General features: G+C 42.1%; 1 protein-coding gene across 6 annotated transcripts in view; it reads right to left on the reverse strand.

Moving 5' to 3' along the window:
• The window catches only part of Mast4 (microtubule associated serine/threonine kinase family member 4), a 585425-nt gene that overhangs the window by 362361 nt on the left and 200983 nt on the right, over positions 1-22081 (reverse strand). For all 6 annotated transcript variants that reach the window (XM_021649170.2, XM_021649162.2, XM_060385657.1 and 3 more), the window contains exon 3: positions 20017-20141. In XM_021649170.2, coding sequence (XP_021504845.1) covers positions 20017-20141 — 125 coding nt within the window. The remainder of the gene's footprint in view (positions 1-20016; positions 20142-22081) is intronic.

Raw genomic sequence — 22081 nt, forward strand, 5'->3', positions numbered from 1 at the left:
GTCCTTTGGAAACTACTACCCCAAACCCTCAGGCTACGCTTTTCACTATAAAGCTTCTCTGAAAAGAGATTCCCAGGCTCTGGCTTGGCAAATTAAAGACAGTGACAGGGACACCAGGGAGGGATGGATACTCTCCTTGGAGATTGAAATGCACCTGGAAACAATAGAAAGGGCAAGGGAGATGTGCGTGGTACGGGCCCAGGGCGACAGTCAGCTCTGTTTTCCTCACGGTGCCTCTAGGCAGAGTGAGGTAGATGCTGCCATCTAGAGATAACTAGGGATATGGCTTTGATAGCAGCTGTGGCTGACAAGGGAAAGGCGGATGGGGTGACTTGGAGGACCACAGCCTGAGGAGGGCATTCTTTGAAGATGATTCTGCCCTACTTAAAGAAATAGCAGCTCCCATGAGTGCATGAATGAAATTCCCCTGGAAAAGAAAGCTGGGGAATGAAGAATTATAGAGGAAAGAAATCAAATAGATGACTTATGTTTTGTTTTGTTTAAAAGAAGAAAAGAAGAAGATGTGCAGCCATGTCCGCAGGGACCAAGGGTTAGCACCTCTGGAAACCACTGGACTTCCAGAGTTATGAACTACGGAAAAGGAAAATGAGGTTACAGAGAAAGCCACAGGGAAAAATTAAAGTCAGATAGGCAAGAAAAGAAGCCAATATTGAAACTTAGCTCAAGACTGTGGCATCTCGGGGAAAACAAGAGACATGAGTAATGAAAATATAATGAGTATATATTTGACATCACAGGGTACCAAAGCTCACAAAAAGATAAAGGAATTCCTGTACCTATAGAAAAGAGGTTAAAAATTACTTTCCATCTACGTGGTTTTCATCCTTTAATTTAAATAAAATTCTCAAAATCTTCTATTAGAATTTATCATACTATAACATGAAATAACTAAATTGTACTTTTTTAAAAAATGGAAAATGACATCTATCTAACCCTGGATTTCTCAACCAACAAACTTGATCTAAAATCCTGAGACAGGTAACTAAAGAGAGTTCTGCCGGATCAAAGACCATGCTTTTATCTGCTCTGATGACAGGTTCCCAATCTGTCGCTCTTAATGAAAAGCTTTCTGTGTTGATGGAGCTCAGACTGTGGTCATAATCCCAATGCCAGTTTGTGCCACCTGTCAGCCTTGTAGGACAGGTGATGAGCTTTCTGCTGTACCGAGAACACGAGCCATGAACAACTCCAGCTACATCTACCTAATTTCACACCAAATGCAGATTGGTTTAAAATGCCAGATAAGTGGAGACCATTCGGTGATGGCCAAGCCCCTCCCCGGTCTCACGGGATGAGAAATCAAAGGGCTGTCAATGTGATGGATGAGGGGAATTACTCCTGGTGTGCTGTCAGTGCCCGGCCCCCTCGGAGGCAGCCTTCATATCAGCATTATAGCCCAGAGATGCTCTCAACAAGTTAGGCTAAAGGCAGCCTAGGAAAACAGCTCAACCCCATAGAGCAGAGCAGTCCTACCCTTGGCACTTCTCTGTTGGTTGCTCTCATGACACACTGCATGCCAATATGTTTTTAATGGAGGAAACTATCACTAAAGTGAGTGTGACCCTTGGTAGCATTTATGACTTCATAACTACAAACTAACAAGGAAATCTAAAGTTTCCCTTCATCATGGCACAGAGAAGCCCCACCCCCACCTCCTGCAATGGGCAAAAGACACAAGTCTGCACCCAGAGGGCACACTGGCCTCACAGGTTCAGCTCTGATTCCTGGAGGAAAATGCAGTATTTGGTCCTGCTTCTTTGTAACCCAGATTCTCATCCTGAGATCAGCAGGACGCAGCGGACACCCAAGTCCTGGGCTTTTCTGTCCCAGACTCCAGTTACACAAGCATGCTGGCCCAGTACAGAGCAGAGCTTAAGGGGTAAACGAGAGATATGAGTCCTTCTCCCTTGATCTAGAGTCCAAGAACTCTGGCTACAGGAAAGAAGCTGCTGTTCAATGTTTTTACAAGGGATGTTTTATCCTCACTGGCTTTCAAAGAAGAAGATGATGTTATTTATAGGGCTAGAAAAGGTTTAAACTGAGGGAAAGTCTTTACAATATAACCAGAAATAAATTCTCCAAAAATTCTGAGGCTCCCCTACCAACTATTCTAGATGGTAAAAAAAGACAGAAACCAACAAGAATTGGACAATGTGGTGTAAATACAGGAAGACATACAAAGGAAAGGATCAACAACCAAGATACACACCTTTTATATAATCGGGAATTTAGTATAAGCTAAAAGCGGTGTTAGAGATTTCAGAGGAAAAGAACTGTTGAATAATGCTGGAGTGACTGCCTGGTCACTTGGAGAAAGAAAAAAGTGCAAATACTCTATTCCTTAAAAAAAATCCCTAAATACTAAAAACCAATATGTAGGGATATCAGGAAAATAAGAACATTCTTAGAATCAAGGAAGAAAAAAAAAAACATTTTAAGCCTCACAGCAAGCCATTGGACAGGGTTTCTCTATGTAGCCATGACTGTCTTGGACTCTCTTTATGGACCAGGCTGGCCTCAAACTCACAGGGATCCTCCTGCCTCTGCCTCCCTGAGTGCTGGGAAAACAGGTGTGCACCACCACCCTGGCTGGTGAAGCTATTCTTGACATAAGCTCTACCAGACTTAAAAATGAGCAAACTTACTCTGTGGAAAATAAAATTATTGTTCATAAATACTCATGCCCCTCTCTCTTTACCCCACTGATACCTGACCGTGGGACCTGACTTGGTCATTAGGCAAGAAGACCTAATGTCAGCTCGAGATCTGTTAGCCATGTAAGAGTGTTTACCTCCTGCATGTGGTGAGCATACAGACCAGCACTGCCCTTCAACCAGGCGAGTGAGAGGCATACACCAACATGACTGACCTGCAAAACAGGCACCAGCCACCCCAGGCCACAGGTACAGAACTCAAAGCACAGCCAACTTCAGCTGTTACGCTCTGCCCCGGCCAGAGACACCAGGGACTGCCTCTGAGAAAGTGACTTGCTACACAATATGATGGTCCAGGCAGCCGGGTGACAGACATTCCTAACTTTCTTTGTTCAGCGAGTTTGCCTTAATGTTAAAGCCAAAAAGAGTGCAAGGAGATACCACTTGCAAATGCAGATGGAAAAGTCCTAAACAAAAATGCTTGTTTTAAAATATTTCGTCATGATAACATAGCATTTTCCCTCAATACTGTGAAATGAGTGACTTTTTAACATTTCTTTAAAATGAAATTTTATAGCTTCAAAGAACTTTATTTTTGTCCCGGGCATTAAACCCAGGGTCCTGAGGATGCTAAGTAGGGGTTACATATTGAGCCACACCCTCAGTCCAGAATTTGGTGTATTTTTAAAACCTCAAAGTAAAGGCAAAGAAGTGTTCTGCACATGATACCAAGCTCTCCCACAGACCACTGCATTTACCATCACTGGCATGAAATGACGAAGGTGTTTTGTTTATGATAAAGACAGTGATGAGTTCTACCACTGCTCTGGTTCAGCTGAACCCAGAAGGCTCTAATGAAGAAAAGGAGAAGAATGTATAAAGAATGGAAGAATGCAAAAAGAAAACTGTTACATTTTTGTGTGTTATCACTGTCTATGACTCCAAACCAAACCTACAGATAAGACTAAAAAGTTACAAACCTTAATTAACTTCAAAAGCAGTCTCTAGAAGCTGATTCAATTACCCTCACACTTTAGCAAACAGGTGAAAATATTTATTTGTAAGGGATATTATTTAAGGTCCCCAAGGGCAACCCTAACAAAGAGTGTACAAATTCTAGAAAGAAAAAAAAACTTATTGAAAAACACTAAAGAAGTCCTCAGTTAATAGAGCAATATACCATGTTCTAGGCTAGTAAAACTCAACATCATAAAAGTGCCAATTTCCCCAAACCGATCTACAGATTTAATGTAATTTTAATCAAAATCTCAATCAGTGTGCAGAATTTCATGAGTAAATTTATACAGAAAATAAAAGTGCCACAAGGGCCTACTGTGACCTAGAGGAACTTGCTTTGAACAGACACTAAGACTTGTCATGAGATCCCAGTAATTAAAAAAGTATGACACAGGGGCAGACAGAGAGACTGCTGTCTGCAGAGAGCCACAGGCCAGAGCACCAGAAAGAGCCACCTGAATTGAGAACTCCACAATGAACACCAGAACTTAGCAGTGTGTTTTGATGTGACTTACTCTGTCATGGACAATGATGTTGTTAAGATTGCCCATATCCACACCGGGACTCCATGACGTTCAGTGACAGTTCTCCAGATTTACGTAACCAAGAAATGTCATTACCAGAATCTAGTCTCTCACCCCAACCTCAAACAGGCCAGTCTTCTCCAGTAGTTGCTTTGTCTTAAAGAACAGCTAGCAAATAAAGCAAGATAAATAGCCTAGACATGAAGGGCGATTGTAGATTCTGAAAAGAATCTCAGCAGGAAACTAAGCAGAACTTGGTAAATGCAAGAAAATGAGATAGTGGTGATGTTTGTTATAGGCAAGAGTCGGAAAGCCGAAAAAGGTGGTGCACTGTACATTATACTGGTAAATTGCCATGTGTGGTTTCAGCTCGCCAAGAATCTGGTTCTGGAAGGGGGATTGCTCCACTTATTCAGACCCAGTATGTTTATGCCAACACGTCCTCTAAGGCTTGTTTTCTGGGCCTTACCAAAACCCTGTGACAGGGAGGAAAGAGAGCAGCAGAACATTCAACAGTAAAAACGCCATGCCCTTGAGAATTACTCAAAGGTGAACCACCTCCAATGGGGTAACTGCAACAGGAAAATCCAACCATGGGCAGCTCATCCTCAGCAAGAAGTCTCAGCTGGGAACAACAGCTGACTGCCTCAACCGCCCAAGTGGCTTTCTGTGGGATGTTGTAAGTGTCTGACTTGATGGCGTCTATCTAGCGTTTTTACTATCTATTGATCCCTTTCTATTTATTCTTTTACTTTGGCTTGCTATATCCTTAATAAACTCACTAGTTCAAAACGAAAAGGAGGGCTATCACAGACCATCCTCTGAACTGTATGGAATAAAGATAAGAAGAAATGGTCTCCTGTTCAGAGAAAACCATATTCAAGCCAGACCACGAGTCCATGTAATTGAGGAAACTGTGAGTCACAGAGTCAGACTATGATGGATAATGTGATGGGCTGATTTATGTGGGTCAAAGCTGGGGAAAAGAAGAAAATAACTGCCTCCAACCCTATAGACATACACTCGAATTAGAAGATGGACACTCACACTGGCACTTTCCATGGTATGGGGGGGGGGAATACACAGAACCCTAAAACACCACAGGGACCCAAACCCTGCATCTGTGCAGCTGTTAACCCTAAATCTTCAGAACCCTGTTTAACACTTCATGCATACAAGAGGAGGAGATTTAAAGTCAACCACACAAATGCTGTATTTTAAAATCACTAGAGCAGAAGGTGAAGCAGGTTCACCTTGTCCCATAAACTTTGTTTCCAAAGAGCTATAATTCTGCGGCTGGGTTCTCAAATACTTAGTTTAGTTATGTGAAATTCCTATTAAAATGCTTTATGTTCTGAGCCCATTTAATAGCTTGATTTTTTTCTAGTTTGTGTATGCCTAGCATCTATGAATGCCGAGAGAAACACGCTTTAAATAAAAATGAAACAGAAGAAAAATGACATTTTAAAGAATGGAAATCAAATTAAAATCTAAATTGCAAATTGTGTAACATGTATAAGAAAGCAAAGTTAGAACACCAAGAAATGCTGAAAGGGGATGTACTTTAGAGGGTCATAAACCAAACAATAATATTAATTGTAATAAGAAGGCTTATTTAAATGGAAATGCCAAAACTCAGGCTTTTCATAAGCAATGGTCATGACTTCCCCAGCTAACGTGCCAATATTTTTTACTTTCTTTTACATAGCCAACCAATTAGAGCATATTTCCAGAGAACTAGTTTTATTTGCTGGCAATTACTTGTTATCTTAGCTATAATTCTGTAGCTCTCAAATGACAAATAACTGTCTTACATCTGGAGAAGAAAAAAAGAAAAGGAGATGCCATGATACCTGAAGACACACAGTTGTGGGTGCGTTACTTTCCAGTTACCATCAGCTACAAAGCAGTTCTCGCGATAACCAACGGCACTTGTGGCACTTCAGTGGTGGCTAATGACATGCGTAGCTATCCTTTCTATTTAAATAAGAAATTAAATACACCCCTTATGAAGGATAGATGGGCTCTGCCTCACACGATTCAAACCTCTTTTCAATAATTAGGCTAGACTTGAAGAGGTTACAAACTTAGGTTGTCAGGACTGGCAAGTAGAAACCATCTCACTGGCCCCAGTTTCGAATTCTTAATCTCCTTATTCACTGTTACTACTTTTACATGCATGTCGTAAGTCGGTATTCGCTCTGAAACTTGGCTGACATGCCTCAAAGATGAGGGCGAACATGTTTTCTTCCAGGTAGATGTAACTACCTCCAAGCCCTCCATGCATATCCCGTGTCCCTCATCAGCCAGGCTGGGGCACTCAGTCCTCTCCAGGACCTGGCAAGCTCCTGTCTGCACATCCACACAATGTCTTCTCTGACAGGTTGCTACTGGAAAGTCTCAGATATGTCAAAATATTTTGAATAGTATCTGTAAGCCACACGAAAATCACTGGTTTACATTTTTCATTTATTATGTGTGTACACACATGTCTGTATGCATGCTTACCACAACACATATGTAGAGGTCAGAGGACAACTTGCAGGAGTCAGTTTTCTCCTTCGATTATGTTTGTTTTAGGGATCAAACTCACGGCATCAGATCTGGCCACAGTTACCTACTAAGCCATTTTGCCGGCCTCATGAAAATCATTTAAAAATATATTCACATTTTAGGAATTCCGACTCAAAAGTGTTTCATCGATGGGGTGGGCCAGCAAAAATATTAGAGGCCTGATAAATATCCTCTCATGATGCTGCATCTGGGCAAGGAACATCAAAGTCTGGCAAGAAAAAAATATGGAAATATAAGCTGTGTTTTTGGTAAAAGAGACGTTACTGTTTCGAAGATCGAAATACATGGGCACCATGCAAATGCTATGCCGGATGTCAGTTCACAAGTCATAGCTTTTTACTTAAACAAATAAGACAGGGTTCTGGGACCCTGGGCAGTACTTTTCTGTCATCCATTAAGAAGAATGAAAAAAAGAAAAAAAAACTATTCTTTTTTTCCCCTTTTTCCTAAGGGTTTTAGTTAATGTTGAAAATGACACTTTATCCCTTTTCCAGGACTTTTGATCTCAAGTAAGCAGTAAGCCTTGCCAATTATGCCACAGAAAACACAGAAGACTCACAGCTCTTTCTTTGAAACAGATTTCAGAGGGGCAGATCTTTCCATGGCCAGCATTATATACATATTTAACCTCAAACATTAGGTACGCATTTAATAAAATAAAAACAAACTTTTCTGATTTAATAAATTACTAATAATTCCTCTTTGTCTAGGATGATAGTAGTTGTCAACAGTGTGCATTTTGGGATTTTTCCTTTAATTTTTATGTGTATGGCTGTTCTGCCTGCATGTACGTCTGTGCACATGTGGGCAGTATACATGGAAGTCAGGAGAAAGTATCGGATCTCCTGAGACTGGAGTTACTGACAGTTGGAGCCACCCTATGGGTACTGGGAATTGAACCTAGGTCCCCTGAAAGAGCAGCCTGTCCAGCCCTTTTATATGTTCTGAGCAGACATTGTTAGTGTTCTTATATGTATGGCTTCACTTGATACCCGAAAACCCCATAGAACAGATGCTATTCCTAGTCCTGCTGTTGAGAGGCATGAAGGAGTTAACTCTTGGTCAAAGTCATGCATCTAGTACGCGGCACAATAAGAATCCAATTCAGAAAGTCAGGCCTTGATACCCACACTCTTGAACACTCCTCCCACTGTATTTTTCTTTTGTATACGTATGTATGTGTCACTGTTATTCTCTATTCTCTGAACCTCATATTTCTGAAACAGGCCCTGTTACTGAACCTGAACTTTCCCTATCAGCTAGGCTGCCCTCCTGGAAACCACCTACCCCCATACGAATGCCCCATAGGCAACTTCATCCCTGGCTGCGGGAGCGTGTGACATGGCTTAGTCCTTACATCCTGACAGATCTGGAAGCTGAGAGAACTCAGATGAAAATGGAACTAGGCCCTGTTCCTATTATTGGGGAACCCTCTTGGACACTGAGCTGCCATGGGCTACTTCTTTGTAGGGGTTCTAGGTTATCTCCATGCATGGTCCTTGTTTGGAGTATCAGTCTCACAAAAGACCCGTGGCCAGATATTTTGGTTCTGCTGCTCTCCTTTTGGATCTCCTGTCCTGTCCAGGTCTTTCTGTCTCCCCCTTCTTTCATAAGATTCCCTGCACTCTGTCCAAAGTTTGGCTATGAGTCATAGCATATATTTTGATACCCTGCTGGATAAAGTCTTTCAGAGGCCCTCTGTGGTAGGCTCCTGTCTTGTTCCCTGTTTTCTCCCTCTTCCGAAGTCCATCCCATTTGCCTGTCTGAATGAAGATTAAGCATCTTACCCAGGGTCCTTCTTGCCTAGCTTCCTTAGGTGTACAGCTTTTAGTATGATTATCCTATATTATATGTCTAATATCCACTTATAAGTGAGTATATTCCATGTGTGTCTTTCTGCTTCTGAGATTTTAGTATGATTATCCTATATTATATGTCTAATATCCACTTATAAGTGAGTATATTCCATGTGTGTCTTTCTGCTTCTAAGATATCTCACTCAGTATGATCTTTTCTAGATCCCACCATGTGCCTGCAAATGTCATGATTTTCTTGTTTTTAATTGCTGAGTAGTATTCCATTGTGTAAATGTACCACAATTTCTGTATCCATTTCTCAACTGAGGGACATCTGGGTTGTTTCCAGCTTCTGGCTATTACAACTAAAGCTGCTACAAACATGGTTGAGTAAATAACCTTATTGTTTACTTGAGCATCTTTTGGATATATGCCTGGGAATGGTATAGCTGGATCTTGATGTAGCACTATTCCTAATTGTCTGAGAAAGCACCAGATTGATTTCCAAAGTGGTCTCTTTGACCACCTCCACCTGAGGGGGGAGCAGCCTTACGAGTCTACAGAGGAAGACAGTGAAGCCAGTCCTGATGAGACATGATAGTCTAGGGTCAGATAGAAGGGGAGAAGGACCTCCCCTATCATTGAACTGGGGAGGCGTATAGGAGGAGAAGAGAGAGGAAGGGCAGGATTGGGAGGAGATGGGGGAAGGGAGCTACAGCTAGGATACAAGGTGAATAAACTGTAATTAATAAAAATTAAAAAAAAAAGAAAATGGAACTAGGCTAAAATCCTCAATGACTTCCCAGTGACCCACTTCTCTCAGCTAAGTTTCACCTCTTAGATTCCTCCATTTCCCCAAACAGGAACATCAACTGAGGGTCATGAGTTCAACCACAAGAGACTATGTGGCATATTTCACATTCAAACCAAAGCAGTCCTCAGAAGGCAACAGAAGCGTAGAATGGTCAGGATAATAGTTCCATTTTCACTGGTTCTTGCAAAACAATGACTCGAGGGATATTTATACATTTATACATTTATACATATGCATCTATATTGATCCACGGCATTTTAGAGTCCAGGTGTTATTTACTCAGTACTAAATTGTACAGTGACAACAGTACAAGCACCTTCATTTCTCAGTGTCTTTAGGGGATGACAGCAAGAGAGTAACTCAAAAATTTTTCCCTCCATTTATTTATTTATTTATTTATTTATTCATTCATTCAATCACTTTAAGGCCTGATTGCAGCCCCCTCCCTCCTCTCAGTCCCACCCTCAAGCCATGTCACCCTTTACCCTCTCCTTCTCAGAAAAGAGGAGGTCCCCTTCTTGGGTACCAACCCGCCCTGGCACAAGTAGAAAAAGGAATAGTACATTCTTTTCCCACTGAGGCCAGAGAAGGCAGCTAGGGGAAAGAGCCAAAGGCAGGCAACAGAGTCAGAGACAGCTCCTTCTCCCATTGTTAGGGGACTCACATGATGACCAAGCTGCATATCTGCTACATATGTGTAGGGGGCCTAGGGCTACCCCATACATGCTCTTTGGTTGGCAGTTCAGTCTCTGTGAGGTCCTATGGGCCCAGGTTAGTTTACCTGTAGGTCTTCTTGTGATGTCCTTGACCTCTCCAGGTCCCTCAAGACACCAATGGCATGTATCCACTTACACGTGGATATTAGCCATAAATTACAGGATACATGTGCTACTATGTACAGAACCAAAGAAGCTATGTAACATGGATGGCCCAAAGGAGGATACTTGAATCTCACTCAAAAGAGGAAATAAAATAGACATTTGAAATAGAGGGAAAAAGGAAACTGGGTGGGAGAGGAGGTGGGGAGAGTAACAGGGGTAGGGATCAGATGTGGGGGAGCGGGGTGGGCTAGGGATGAGGAGATGACTGGGAAAAAGAACAAAAATCAGTTGAAGAGGACCTCTCTGGAACAGGGGAGGGTCCCTGGAATCTATGGAGGTGACTCTAGCTGAGACTCCTAACAGCGGAGCATATGGGGTCTGAAGTCCCCACCTCCTGTAGCCAAGTGGGACTCCAGTGGAGAGAGGAGGACACCAACACACCCATAAAACCTTCGACCCAAAATCTGTTTTGCCTACAAGAAGTGTAGGGATAAAGATGGAACAAGAGATTGAGGGAATGGCCAACCAATGACTGGCCCAACTTGAGACCCACCCCATGGGAAAGGGCAAATCTTTGATACTTTCAATGATTCTCTGCTGTGCTTGCAGACTAGAGCCTACCATAACTGTCTTTTGAGAGGCTTCATTCAGCAGCTGATGGAAACAGATGCAGAGACCCACAGCCAAACTGTAGACCAAGCTCTGTGGAAGAGTGGGAGGAAGGAGGAACTCAAGTTTTAGTGGTAGGTTAGACAGAAAGAAAGGTGCAGATCCAAAGTGGGACAGATGAAGTAACAGGAGCTGAGGCTGTGAGCAAACAAACAGGAGAAACAGTAGAGGTTAGAACAAAGATCACCCCTAGGATGAAGTCAGAGTTACTGAAACTCCAGCCAGGGCCGTATGCTTTTGCACGGCATTTATAAAAATGTCCCCACAGGCACGCACCAGAGGCTTCAATTATGATTGTTATTAAAAAAAAAAAAAAGAAAAGGAAACAGAAGCTGATGTGTCCTGGCCAATAAAGAGCACAAACAACAAAGGTGGACTCGGCCATGCTGCTGTTCTCCACACGAAGGCAAATGAACATAATGTCTGATTACAAAGGAGAGACCTCGGAGGATCTAGGAGACCATCACTAACAAAACAGTTAATTTCCATTAGATGAAAATTCTTGAACAGCAATTTTAACCACAGACAAAGCACTCTTTCTTTGGAGGCTTCCTAAATTAAAAACAAATGAACAAACAAACAAACAAACAAAACCAATCAAACAAAAAACCCACCTCACTCAACTGGATGGTTGAAGGTTCTCCACCTACCTCACAGGAGCATCCTTCACTCTAGGAGCAGGGATGCTGGTGGTGTTCTAGCCTTCCGGGGAAACTCACTCAACTGTTATGACCCCGGAGCCCCAGAGTTTTCATGTGGCCCTCTGTCTCTTGACTAAAAGCATCATGAAAGAAGAAACACCATTGGTTGATCCCCCACCCTTTCTGTCTCCTATCCCATGGTATCCATAGGTCCACTATCTCTTGGAACTTGCCTGCTTAAAACCTATGCAGGTTTTTAATTCAGCTGAAATTGCAAAGCCTTTCACCTGCAGCCCAAGTCGCTCTTATACTTCCATGAATCCTCACAGCCATAACTGATGCAGCCACATCTCTAATGTTCCAGAATTCTCCTTTCAATGAGCACTACAGCTCTTCAGAAATGAGAACAACACTACATCATTTCTACAAAGCCTTCAATAATAGTTGTGTAGTAGGGTCCCCATTAATAGTGAATTAAGTGAGAAATGAACATAATGGGGAAAATGCCCATTCAGAATCCAGAGCCAGATTGACACTTCAGATGCCGACAAACCAGGGATAAATACAGTTATTAACTTTTCTCATTACACTAGCCATGGAAGTGTTTGCAGAAAAATAACAAAGGTGACAGCCATGGCGGTGCATACACTTAATCCCAGCACTCAGAAGGCATTGGCAGGTGGATCTCTGAGTTCAATACCAGCCTGGACTACAGACTGAGTTCCAGGACAGCCAAGGGCTACACAGAGAAAACCTGTCTCAAAAACCAAAACAAAACAATCAAATAAAAACACAACAACAAAATCAAAACAACCAAACCAAACCAAACAAAAAAACAATAAAAACCCAAAAGATGGGACTGGAGAGATTTGGCTCAACAGTTAAGAGCATTTTCTGTTCCTCCAGAGGACATAAATTCAGTTCCCAGCATCTACACATATTCACAGCATTAATGTTCTTGATGTGTTTTGCTTCCCTCCAAAATGGCAAGCAATTAAAAGAGGATATGTGTTTCTTGCCTTTAGCAAGGGCGCCGGCGCCCTCAGACTTTCTCAAATGCCCTTGGTAACAGGAAATGCACAGCTGGTTGGCCTACCCAGGCACACCCACACACCGAGCTGCTCCGGGAGGTGCCCGTGTCCTTCTGAGGCAGGACAGCACATGTGCCAGGTAGGAAATGCTTTTGAATCCTTTCAGAATGAACAGGAGAAAAGATCTAAGGCGTGGGGAGTTTCAGGCTGAATTTCAGTCTTGAAAACAGTCTATCCTCAACACATGGCATTCTTTCTCCTTTCTGAATAAGCTGAATCACAATTCTCTTTCCTTGAAGGGTGCTAATTATCCTGTGGGCATCTAAGCACACTTCACATTAAGGGTACACACCAGAGTATCTCTTCACAGAGGCAGTAGCTGGATCATAGCGAGGATTTTATAGTCTGCGTTTAAAATGATTTTTGATTTACAGACTCGAGTTAAACTGGCTCCTCTGTGGATGGGCCCAGGTGAGCCCATAATGAGATTTATCTTTGTGGATTAGGCCTGACCTGTAATAATCTGCTCAGGGCCCCCTATTGCTATTTCAGCACTGAGTTATGAAAATTCATCCCTTCACTATAAACAGAACCTAGCTCAGAGGGTAATGACTATGAGATGTATTACTCTTGGAATACAAGCACTCCTGAGACCCTGATTATAATGTCCACAGCTGAAGGCACTATTTCACAATTGAGATTACTACTTTCCAGCTGAAAAAAAAATTTGAACCATGGAATAATGCCTTTAGCTACACACAGTGTAATCACACTCAGCAGTTCCTGGATCCCAGGAGCGATCCAGGTTGCAGACAGCAGGGCTGGTAAGTTGATTTAGGAAATGCAAGGGAGATGGTGAGGAAGGAAGTACTGAAAATGCTTACTTCCTACTTGCTACATCTGCTGGCTTCACTGCACCTAATAGTCACGTTGACTTTGTAAATGCATATGTTTAAAAGAATTATTATTATTATTATTATTATTATTATTTTGTTAAAAAAGGCAGAAAAGTTTTTTTGTTTTTCTTTTAATTTTTGGAAGAACATACTAGCTGCTGATAGGAATATAAGTAATACACATTAACATGTAGACGATGTGACAAAGGCTAGACAGACCTTTACAATCTTATCTGTTTTGCCCTAATAGTCCCCCTGCGAGTCACCCAGCTACTCTGGGGTGAACAAAGACTTATAACGTGGATGTATCACAATTATTAACAGTAGGAAAAACTTAGAAATAATCTAAATAAGACAATATACTGTGATGAAGCTACGCACCAGAATATTATGCAACCATTAAATGGAGTCATAACAGCTAAGGATAAATGGTAATTTAGAGATGTGTTCCACAACTTTTGTTAAGCAATTTATCCAAGGGCATTCAAACCATTCCTACATCAATATTTAATAGACGCGCTCTTGGCATTAACTAATTAAACTTCAGATCAGGTTCTTGTTTTTGAGCTATAAGGCTAATGAAGTATTGATATAATATTAAATGACTGTAAATAAAGACTGCACCCTAAATAGGATGCTGGCATCACTGTGAATGAGTGAAAAAGGAAAATACATTTCTGCATCTGTTTAGTGAATTTTCCAGGACTCCTCACAATGCACTTTTGCAAATGTAAAAGATGAATATTCATTGAGGCTCTTGGAATATATTACAGTTTAAATAGTTTGGTTTTTAATATTTATAGTACATCATGGAATATAATTTTTCCATTAAGGGAAATGGATGTGATATAAAAAGATAATCACCAAAGAAACAGAATTTCACCACTTCACCAAAAGCTTGAAGTTGAAAAACAGCACCTGAGAACCCCTTCCTCGTCTAAAAATGTTTAGTTGCCTGGAAAGCTCTCTCGGTTTGTTAATTTTGTTTTGAGCACAGAAGAAAAACAAAGAAACAATAAGATAATCCACCAGCACAGAGAGGAAGGCTGTACCCAATCATCCAGAGGATGACTTTTTGTTTTCATCTTTTCTTAGCCACTCCAGCTAAGGCTAGTTCACAGCCTCATCTCCAACACACATTTTACTCAGCAGCCCCAGAAACACAGGGGAGGGAAGACGTCTCAAGTGACAGGCACAGTACCAGGCTCTACCCAAGAGGCTACTCATTAACTCTCATGTTAACTGTATAAAGTTAACACAATGCTGATCCCCCTTCCACATGGAAAACCCGAGGCACACACAAACCTACATGGAACTAATAAAAGGTAGACTGGAGTGATGTAGGACTGCTCATACTCACAACTGCTCTACTTCCCTCTCACGTCATGTCCAAATGGACAATTATACCTTGACTCCTGAATACACATTCACCAGGAGCTTCTCTCTGGCTTGAGGAGCAATGCCTCAGATACACCACAAACCAAAAACAGGACTTCTTTGTTGCATGCGCTCTCCTGAGGAGTCCTGCACTATTCCCAGTAACAGGGACATAGAAAACAAAACAAAACAAAACAAAACAAAACAAAAAACTATCTTTACCTTCATAAAAACTACGCCACAGTTATAGGAGATACAGACTGAGCCTTCCTCATCCATGGGTCCTATATGCATTCAACCAATTACAGACAAAAACATGTTCACGCTGCACACAAATAAACTATTTTCTTGCTGTCATTCCTGAAGATGTACAGTGTATTTGCAGAGCACTTACAGCGTATTAAGTATTACAACTGAGATGACTTATAGTATATAGTAGATATTCATAGAATCTATGCAAATAAAACGCCATTTTCAGTAAGTAACACAAGCCCCCCCCCCGAGCTCTCCCACTCCCATCAACGGTGAGAGATAGCTACGAATAAAATAGCAAATGCTACAGCGTATTTGAAGATGGTAAAGATGGGGAGTAAAATGAAGGCTGAAGGGTATATATCTTGCAAAAAAGGGAACAGCTTTAGACAAATGGTCAAGGAAGACCTCTATGAGAAAGAATGTGAATGAAATGTTTAGATGAACACAATAGATGAGGCAGGCAATTCGGGCCAAATACAGCTGGAGAGATCTATGGGCACCTAATTTTCAGAGTCCCTTCTCCATCCATTACAGCAAAGTGCAAAAGCAGTAAACGTTTCTTAGGATTGGCCACATCCACCATTTCTGGATGTCAGTCATTGAGACTTACAACCATATTTTCCTACCAAGAAATAAGTCACCACTGGTCTTGCCTCTGCCGCCTGGAATTTCCATCTCTCCTGCCAGAAAGCAGCATCTGTCTAGGTCCCCCAGCTCCTGTCGGCGACGATGACTTCTTTGATAAACTACCCGTGTGTGGGGGGAGGGACAAAAAGATGGAGACAGCAAATGGGAAAATGAGTTTCCCTCCCTCAGATTAATGTATATCAAGTGTACATCTGACACTTCATCAGCACTCCCGGCTGGTGTCCCAGCAGGCGGACACCGGCTGAGCATGTATTCTGCCAGCTACCAGGCTACTTAGGATGAATTGGCAACATGCCATTTATCTGAAATGCCCAAAGTGTCTGGGAGAGGGAACACAACTACATTTAGCATTGCCAAGGAAAACTAGATACTTCAGGCTAAGAATTAATCTTCTCCTCGAGAAGGTATTTAGCAGTACCTTCAAGTGTGCCGATGGCTTTTAAATCACTACAGGTCATGCATTTACTAAAATTCACACCCACCAAATCACATGGCCTTCATTAAATTCTTACTGGCATATTCTCAACTCTCAGGTAGAAGGACCATGCTGAAATGTGAGTTGTTTCGAAGGAAAAGGATTTTGTCTTATCAAAGGTGATGTCTGTCACTTGAGCACAACCACTTTGAATCATTTTTTTTTTCCTGGTTCTTCTATACTTGGACAAATAGCTTTTCAACTTAGTGATTAGAAAAAAATCAATGAAGCATGACTACATAGCTACATGAAAGCAGATTAATGAGCATCCGTTGATTATGGACAATTATAATAATCTTACAATTTTGTCATATTTTTTGAATGGCTGACATGCACTAAATGGGATCTGGCCTGTTCTATGAATTTTAAAGCTAGTCACAATTGTAAGATACATGCCAAAGAACAAAACCAGAGAGGTTTTAGGTGGATAAAATAATTAGGCCACCAATCAGAGCACACAGTCATACAATCCCTTCACTTTGCGGGTAGAGAAACCTGTCATTTTTCCATGAATAATTATTTGTTCCTTCATTACTATTTATTGACTGTCTCCTACTAAAGTCAGGAGAGAGAAAGAGGAAAAAAAAAATCAAGTCATCTGATAAGCCTGCCCTCAAGATGCTTACACTCTAATATAGAGAGATTAAGCATTTAAAAGTCATGAATGAGTTGGGAAAACTAGCTCAGAGCTCTACGGGGATTCCAGAAATAACTCTAGAGGCCAGGAAGGCAGGATCAGTCAGTGAGAAGGCATGCCCTAGTACACAGAAGTGCCTTCACAAAAATTCAGCTTGTTTGGAAGAAGAGTCAATGAGAAAAGGTGAAAAAGAAGGAAGAAGAAGGAGGGGAGAAAGAGAGAAAGAAGGAAGGAAGGAAGGAAGGAAGGAAGGAAGGAAGGAAGAAGGAAGGAAGGAAAAAGAAAGGAAGGAAGGAAAGAAGAAAGAAAGAAAGAAAGAAAGAAAGAAAGAAAGAAAGAAAGAAAGAAAGAAAGAAAGAAAGAAAGAAAGGAAGGAAGGAAGAAAGGAAGGAAGAAAGGAAGGAAGAAGGAAAAGAAAGAGAAAACCAAGGACCCCACAGCTGTCTGTCAATTTCCATGCTTGGCACCATTCTCTAGTCAATCTGTTATTTTTGATCAACAGAAATAATAAGTCCAGCACACTCCAAACATTACAGAAACCAGAAACAGGCTAAGCTTTAAGGTTCTGTAAGCTATGTGGTCCCACAAACAGCACTGGCAACAACACAGACATTACAGTGTAGCCCAGTGACACACTGAGCTAAGTGTGTGTGCATCATGACAGAGTGAGGAGGTCAAGACCAGGCTCTGCCCGGCAGGACACCTTGACACCCCCCAGGAAATGGCTCGAGCACATTCTAGCCTGTGCCCGAATTTAGCCACATTTCAGTCATCACACCTTGATGCTTCCTAAAACTTGTGGGTAGATCATGATTATTTTACATGATTATTTGCTAAGAATGTTATCCGGCACATTTTAGGGGATATTCTTCTCATGTTATCTACTAACATTTCTTAGTTTTGTATCTTATTCCCAAACACTTTCAGTTGTCTGGCACACATTTTAGCAATGAAAAGGTCAGTCTGTGTCCGGGCATGTGTTTATTAGGTAATAAAAGAGAGTGCTTGAGGCAGAGTTGCTTTCATCAGAATGATTTACTTGCCAAGAAGCATATACATAATACTACTATTCAAATGTCAGGACTGCAGTGTTTGAGTTATACTGTCGACAATCATAAATTGTGAAGTATTTTTGTTTTAAAAAGTAAATACTTACAGAAAAGAATAAGCTTTTCACAAACTCCCCAAGGAAACTAACTCAGTTGCAGATGAGGTCATGAAATTTAAGAAACTAAGATTTGCTCAAGTTTATATATCTCCTTAATGCCAAAGTAGGCCTTGAAGCTAGACCTTAATCAAATCTCCATGCACTGAAATATACCCAAATATCCAACATAAGTTCCCACCAGTGTATAAAATTATAAAAATGCCACAACACACTGATATATATTTATATATGTTATTTGCATTTGTGTCAATAAGAGATATTTAAAGACCTATTACCAGGCCATGCAACTTTGCTATTAAACCCAAAGTAACAAGTATAGACTGTTTTGTCTTGGTTTTGCAGCTTTGTGTTTGTTTGGGCGCAGAAGTATAAACCCAGGGCCTGCACATGCTAAGGAGATGCTCTACCACTGAGGTATATCCCCGGACCAACTGGTAAAGACTTTTAGCATGGGTAAATCAGTAAGTACCCGCTAAGGAGTTGGGGAGAGGCTCAGTAGACATAGTGACTGTCACTCAAACATGAGGACTGGAGTTCAAATTCCCAGAACCCAACTTGGCAGTTGATTGTAACCCCAGCACTTCTGAGGCACAGCCAAGGGTTCCTGGGTACAGTGGCTAGTAACACTCGCTGTAATTCATCCAGACTCTGATAAACAGAGTGGAGAGTGACCAAGGAAGACAGTGATGTCAAGTTTGGGCCTCCACACACGTACACATACATGTACACCCACATACATGTGAAACTACATGCACACAAGCATGCACAGTACACACACACATTTTTTTTTTAAAAAAAGCGTCCAGCAAAAAACCAAAAACCTAATTAGCACAGTGGTTAAAAATCAAGGTTACACTGGGTAAGAAAGCAAGAAAAGTCCATGTCTGTGCTAGCAACAGATACACAAACAACGCTCCATCTAGTAAATACGGACAGTGCTAGTCCATATTTTTTTCCTTATGCAGGGAATCAAATCCAGGACTTCCCAAATGCTAAGCAAGCACCCTAGCGACATACCTAGCTCACACCATTTTTAATCAACATAAAAAAGGAACGACCCTTCCAAGAATCGCTAACAGATGCTGAATGCAGGGGAGGACTGGGCGAGAGGCCCGTTTGCACAGCCCACACCGCCTCCCCAGGTTGCTCCTACACTGCAACAGAGAAGGTCAGAACAACCAGGCAGCGCCTTAGCAGGGTGATCCAAAATAACATCACAGTGTCACAGTGAGAGGCGGAGCATGTCCTGAGGTCACAGCTCCCGTTCCCAATCCGGAGCAGGAAATGTATATATAATATATATATATATATATATATATATATATATATATATATATATATATATAAAATATATTTTTTTCCAAAAATGTTGATATCAGAAAAGACAAAGGAAGGCTGTGGGAGCTCACCAGATCGAAGGAGCGCAAGGATCTGAGCACTGAGTTCACGCAGGGCCACGTGCGGGGTGCGGCACTGCTGAGTCCACTAGGAAATTAACCCAGATCGCTAAGCGGAGCCTGGGCTGTATCGGTGAGAAGATGCCCCGAGTCAACAGCAGCCAAGGCAAGGCTACGATAGACACACATCTTACGCTCAGGTAAGCCAGGAATGACGCATTCTCACATAAAGGCACACACCCGCCACTCACACATTTATGCACAAAAACGTACGATAAGCAAGCTGGCCAAGGTGTTAGCTGGATAGCTGGATCTCAATATGAAACAGACTGGGGCCATCTCTGTTTCTCTCGCCCTTCCACTCTACCCCGGCCTTCACTTTTCCAGAAAGGTTTTTGTGGTTTGTTTGGCGTTTTTGAAGGCTGGAGACGTCCTTCTCCGGGGTGGGAGACGCGGAGCCAAATAGAAATCTTCTATATTTTGGAGCAGCACACAGAGAGCCAGGCATGCCCATTGCTCAGCTTGTGGTTAACCTGAAGCGGCCAGACTGAACAGTGAGAGAAGGGCCAGGACAACTCCCCATTACACACAGCATACTCACCAAACTGGCTGTGAGCGAGGGAGCCGATTGGCCCAGCGCCTGGCTGCGCATGCGCACGAGGTTAGACGTTTCAGCCGAGGCTGGCCAGGCCTGTCCTGCCACTGGGTTTGGAAGGAGGTACCTCCCTGTTGGAAATAGAAAAGAAAACGGAGTCAAGTGGCAGGCCAGCAGTATAGTAGAAACAGTGGGCAATGCCAAGCCATTTTTCCTCTACATTTTTTCTGGCCTGATCAGTAAGTACTTATGCTGACTAGCAGTGACCTGAGGTACATGTCTTAATGATATGAGGAGGCAACCCTGGTGGGTTCCAGCCCTGACTTCCCACTGAAACCCAAAGCGAATCACTTCATCTGCTGGGCATGGGTGGGGGTGGGGGGCTTCATTTGGTTAGGATGAAGCTTCTGATCTTTTTGCCTGTTCCACAAGAATGTTTCAAGAATATACGTGAATACGCGAAGCACTCTCAGCGCGCACACAAACAAATGTGCTGTGTTTATGATGCCATCGGAAGCCAACCCAATATGGAAAGCAATCTAGAAATCTAGAAGGGCTACAGAGTGGAGGCACGACCAACAAAAGAAGAGCTGGGGTTCTCTCAAGGTGAAGTGGGCTGGCGTCCCTTCCCCCAGCTTCCCTCTGGGACGGGCAGGTGGTCGGCCAACCGTGTCCATCGAATGCATAATTGTATCCATTTGCATATATCAGGGCATCAGTGTCAGTCTAGGCTCACTGTGCAATTTCCATCAACCTTGAACCCATACACACACGCACACATACATACATACATACATACATATGTACATACATACATATGTGCATATACTTTTAGAAGTCAACCAGCCGATAGAGCCACCCTGCAGTTTGCTCAACACAAAAACCGGGATGTTATCAGCACAAGGGAGTTTGTTTTCTTTACCTCGGAAAAGTTAGAATGCCTGTAACTATTAATATATTAATGACGCTTAATGAACAGCGTCTGCCTTTATCTGCTTTGCCTCACTCCTAGCACAGTGACTATCACTGAATAAAGCCAAAAAAGAGCGGGCCTTTCCTTGCCAGAAACACAGGACACTAAAGAGAGAGGCTCTGATGTGTGGAGATGCCGGGAGGATCTGCAGTGCATACAGCTGCTCACCCTGCATCCGAAGGGACACCTGCCCCCGCCCTCAAGGATGCACCTAGCAAGCATGTCTGACTCATCAATAACGTCGGTGACATATCACAAGCTTCATCACCACGATGCAGACCGTAGGCACTGCAGAAGCTGAGCATTACAGGCATTGTCCACCAGCTGCCAGGTTAAAATATCTGATGCTTTATTTAACCAAAGAATTTTATATTTTAATTGCAGAATTTTATATTTTGATTGCAGAAAGGAAAATGGTTTCTTATTTTGCAAAACGGATCATTCGTTCACTGCACAGCGTCAGCAGCTATGGATGAAGGAGACTTGCTGTCCTGACCTTGCCCTGGATCTAAAGGATAATGGCGGGAGGAATTTAGTCAGCCTCTCTTGGTATTGGCTTCTCTGGCTCTAAAATGGACCTGCTACAATCGACCACGTAGAGTTACTGAGGAGACTTTTAAGCACTCTGTACACACTGCCAATTTGGCTATAGCATTAAGTAATATAATGGGAAAAGAGATTTTTATGTTAGGTTTTTCTTCTCACCATTCAAAACTAGAAAATGGACATATGTAGAAATAAAGTCACCTGGATGGCAGCAAATAAATAAATAAATAAATAAATAATCCCTCTGCGTAGCCTTTCCTCCACACTTTACTTCTATAAAATACATTCTCTTGAAGATTCAGAATCTCACTGATTTTTGTCAGTTGCTCTCATCAGCTCCACACACTAGAACATGACATTTTACAGTACTTTATTATTAATATTGTGTGTGAGAGTATGGGTGCCTGTCTGCCACAGCATGTGTGTGGTAGTCAGAGCACAGTTACTGTGGCATCATTCTCTCCTACCTTTATTTACGTCCTGGGGCTTGAACTCAAGTCATCAGGCTTGCACAGAAAGCACTTTATCTATGTAGCCATTTTGCTGGCCCTG

Source organism: Meriones unguiculatus, chromosome 6 (assembly GCF_030254825.1).
Source record: "Meriones unguiculatus strain TT.TT164.6M chromosome 6, Bangor_MerUng_6.1, whole genome shotgun sequence".
Lineage (NCBI taxonomy): Eukaryota > Metazoa > Chordata > Mammalia > Rodentia > Muridae > Meriones > Meriones unguiculatus.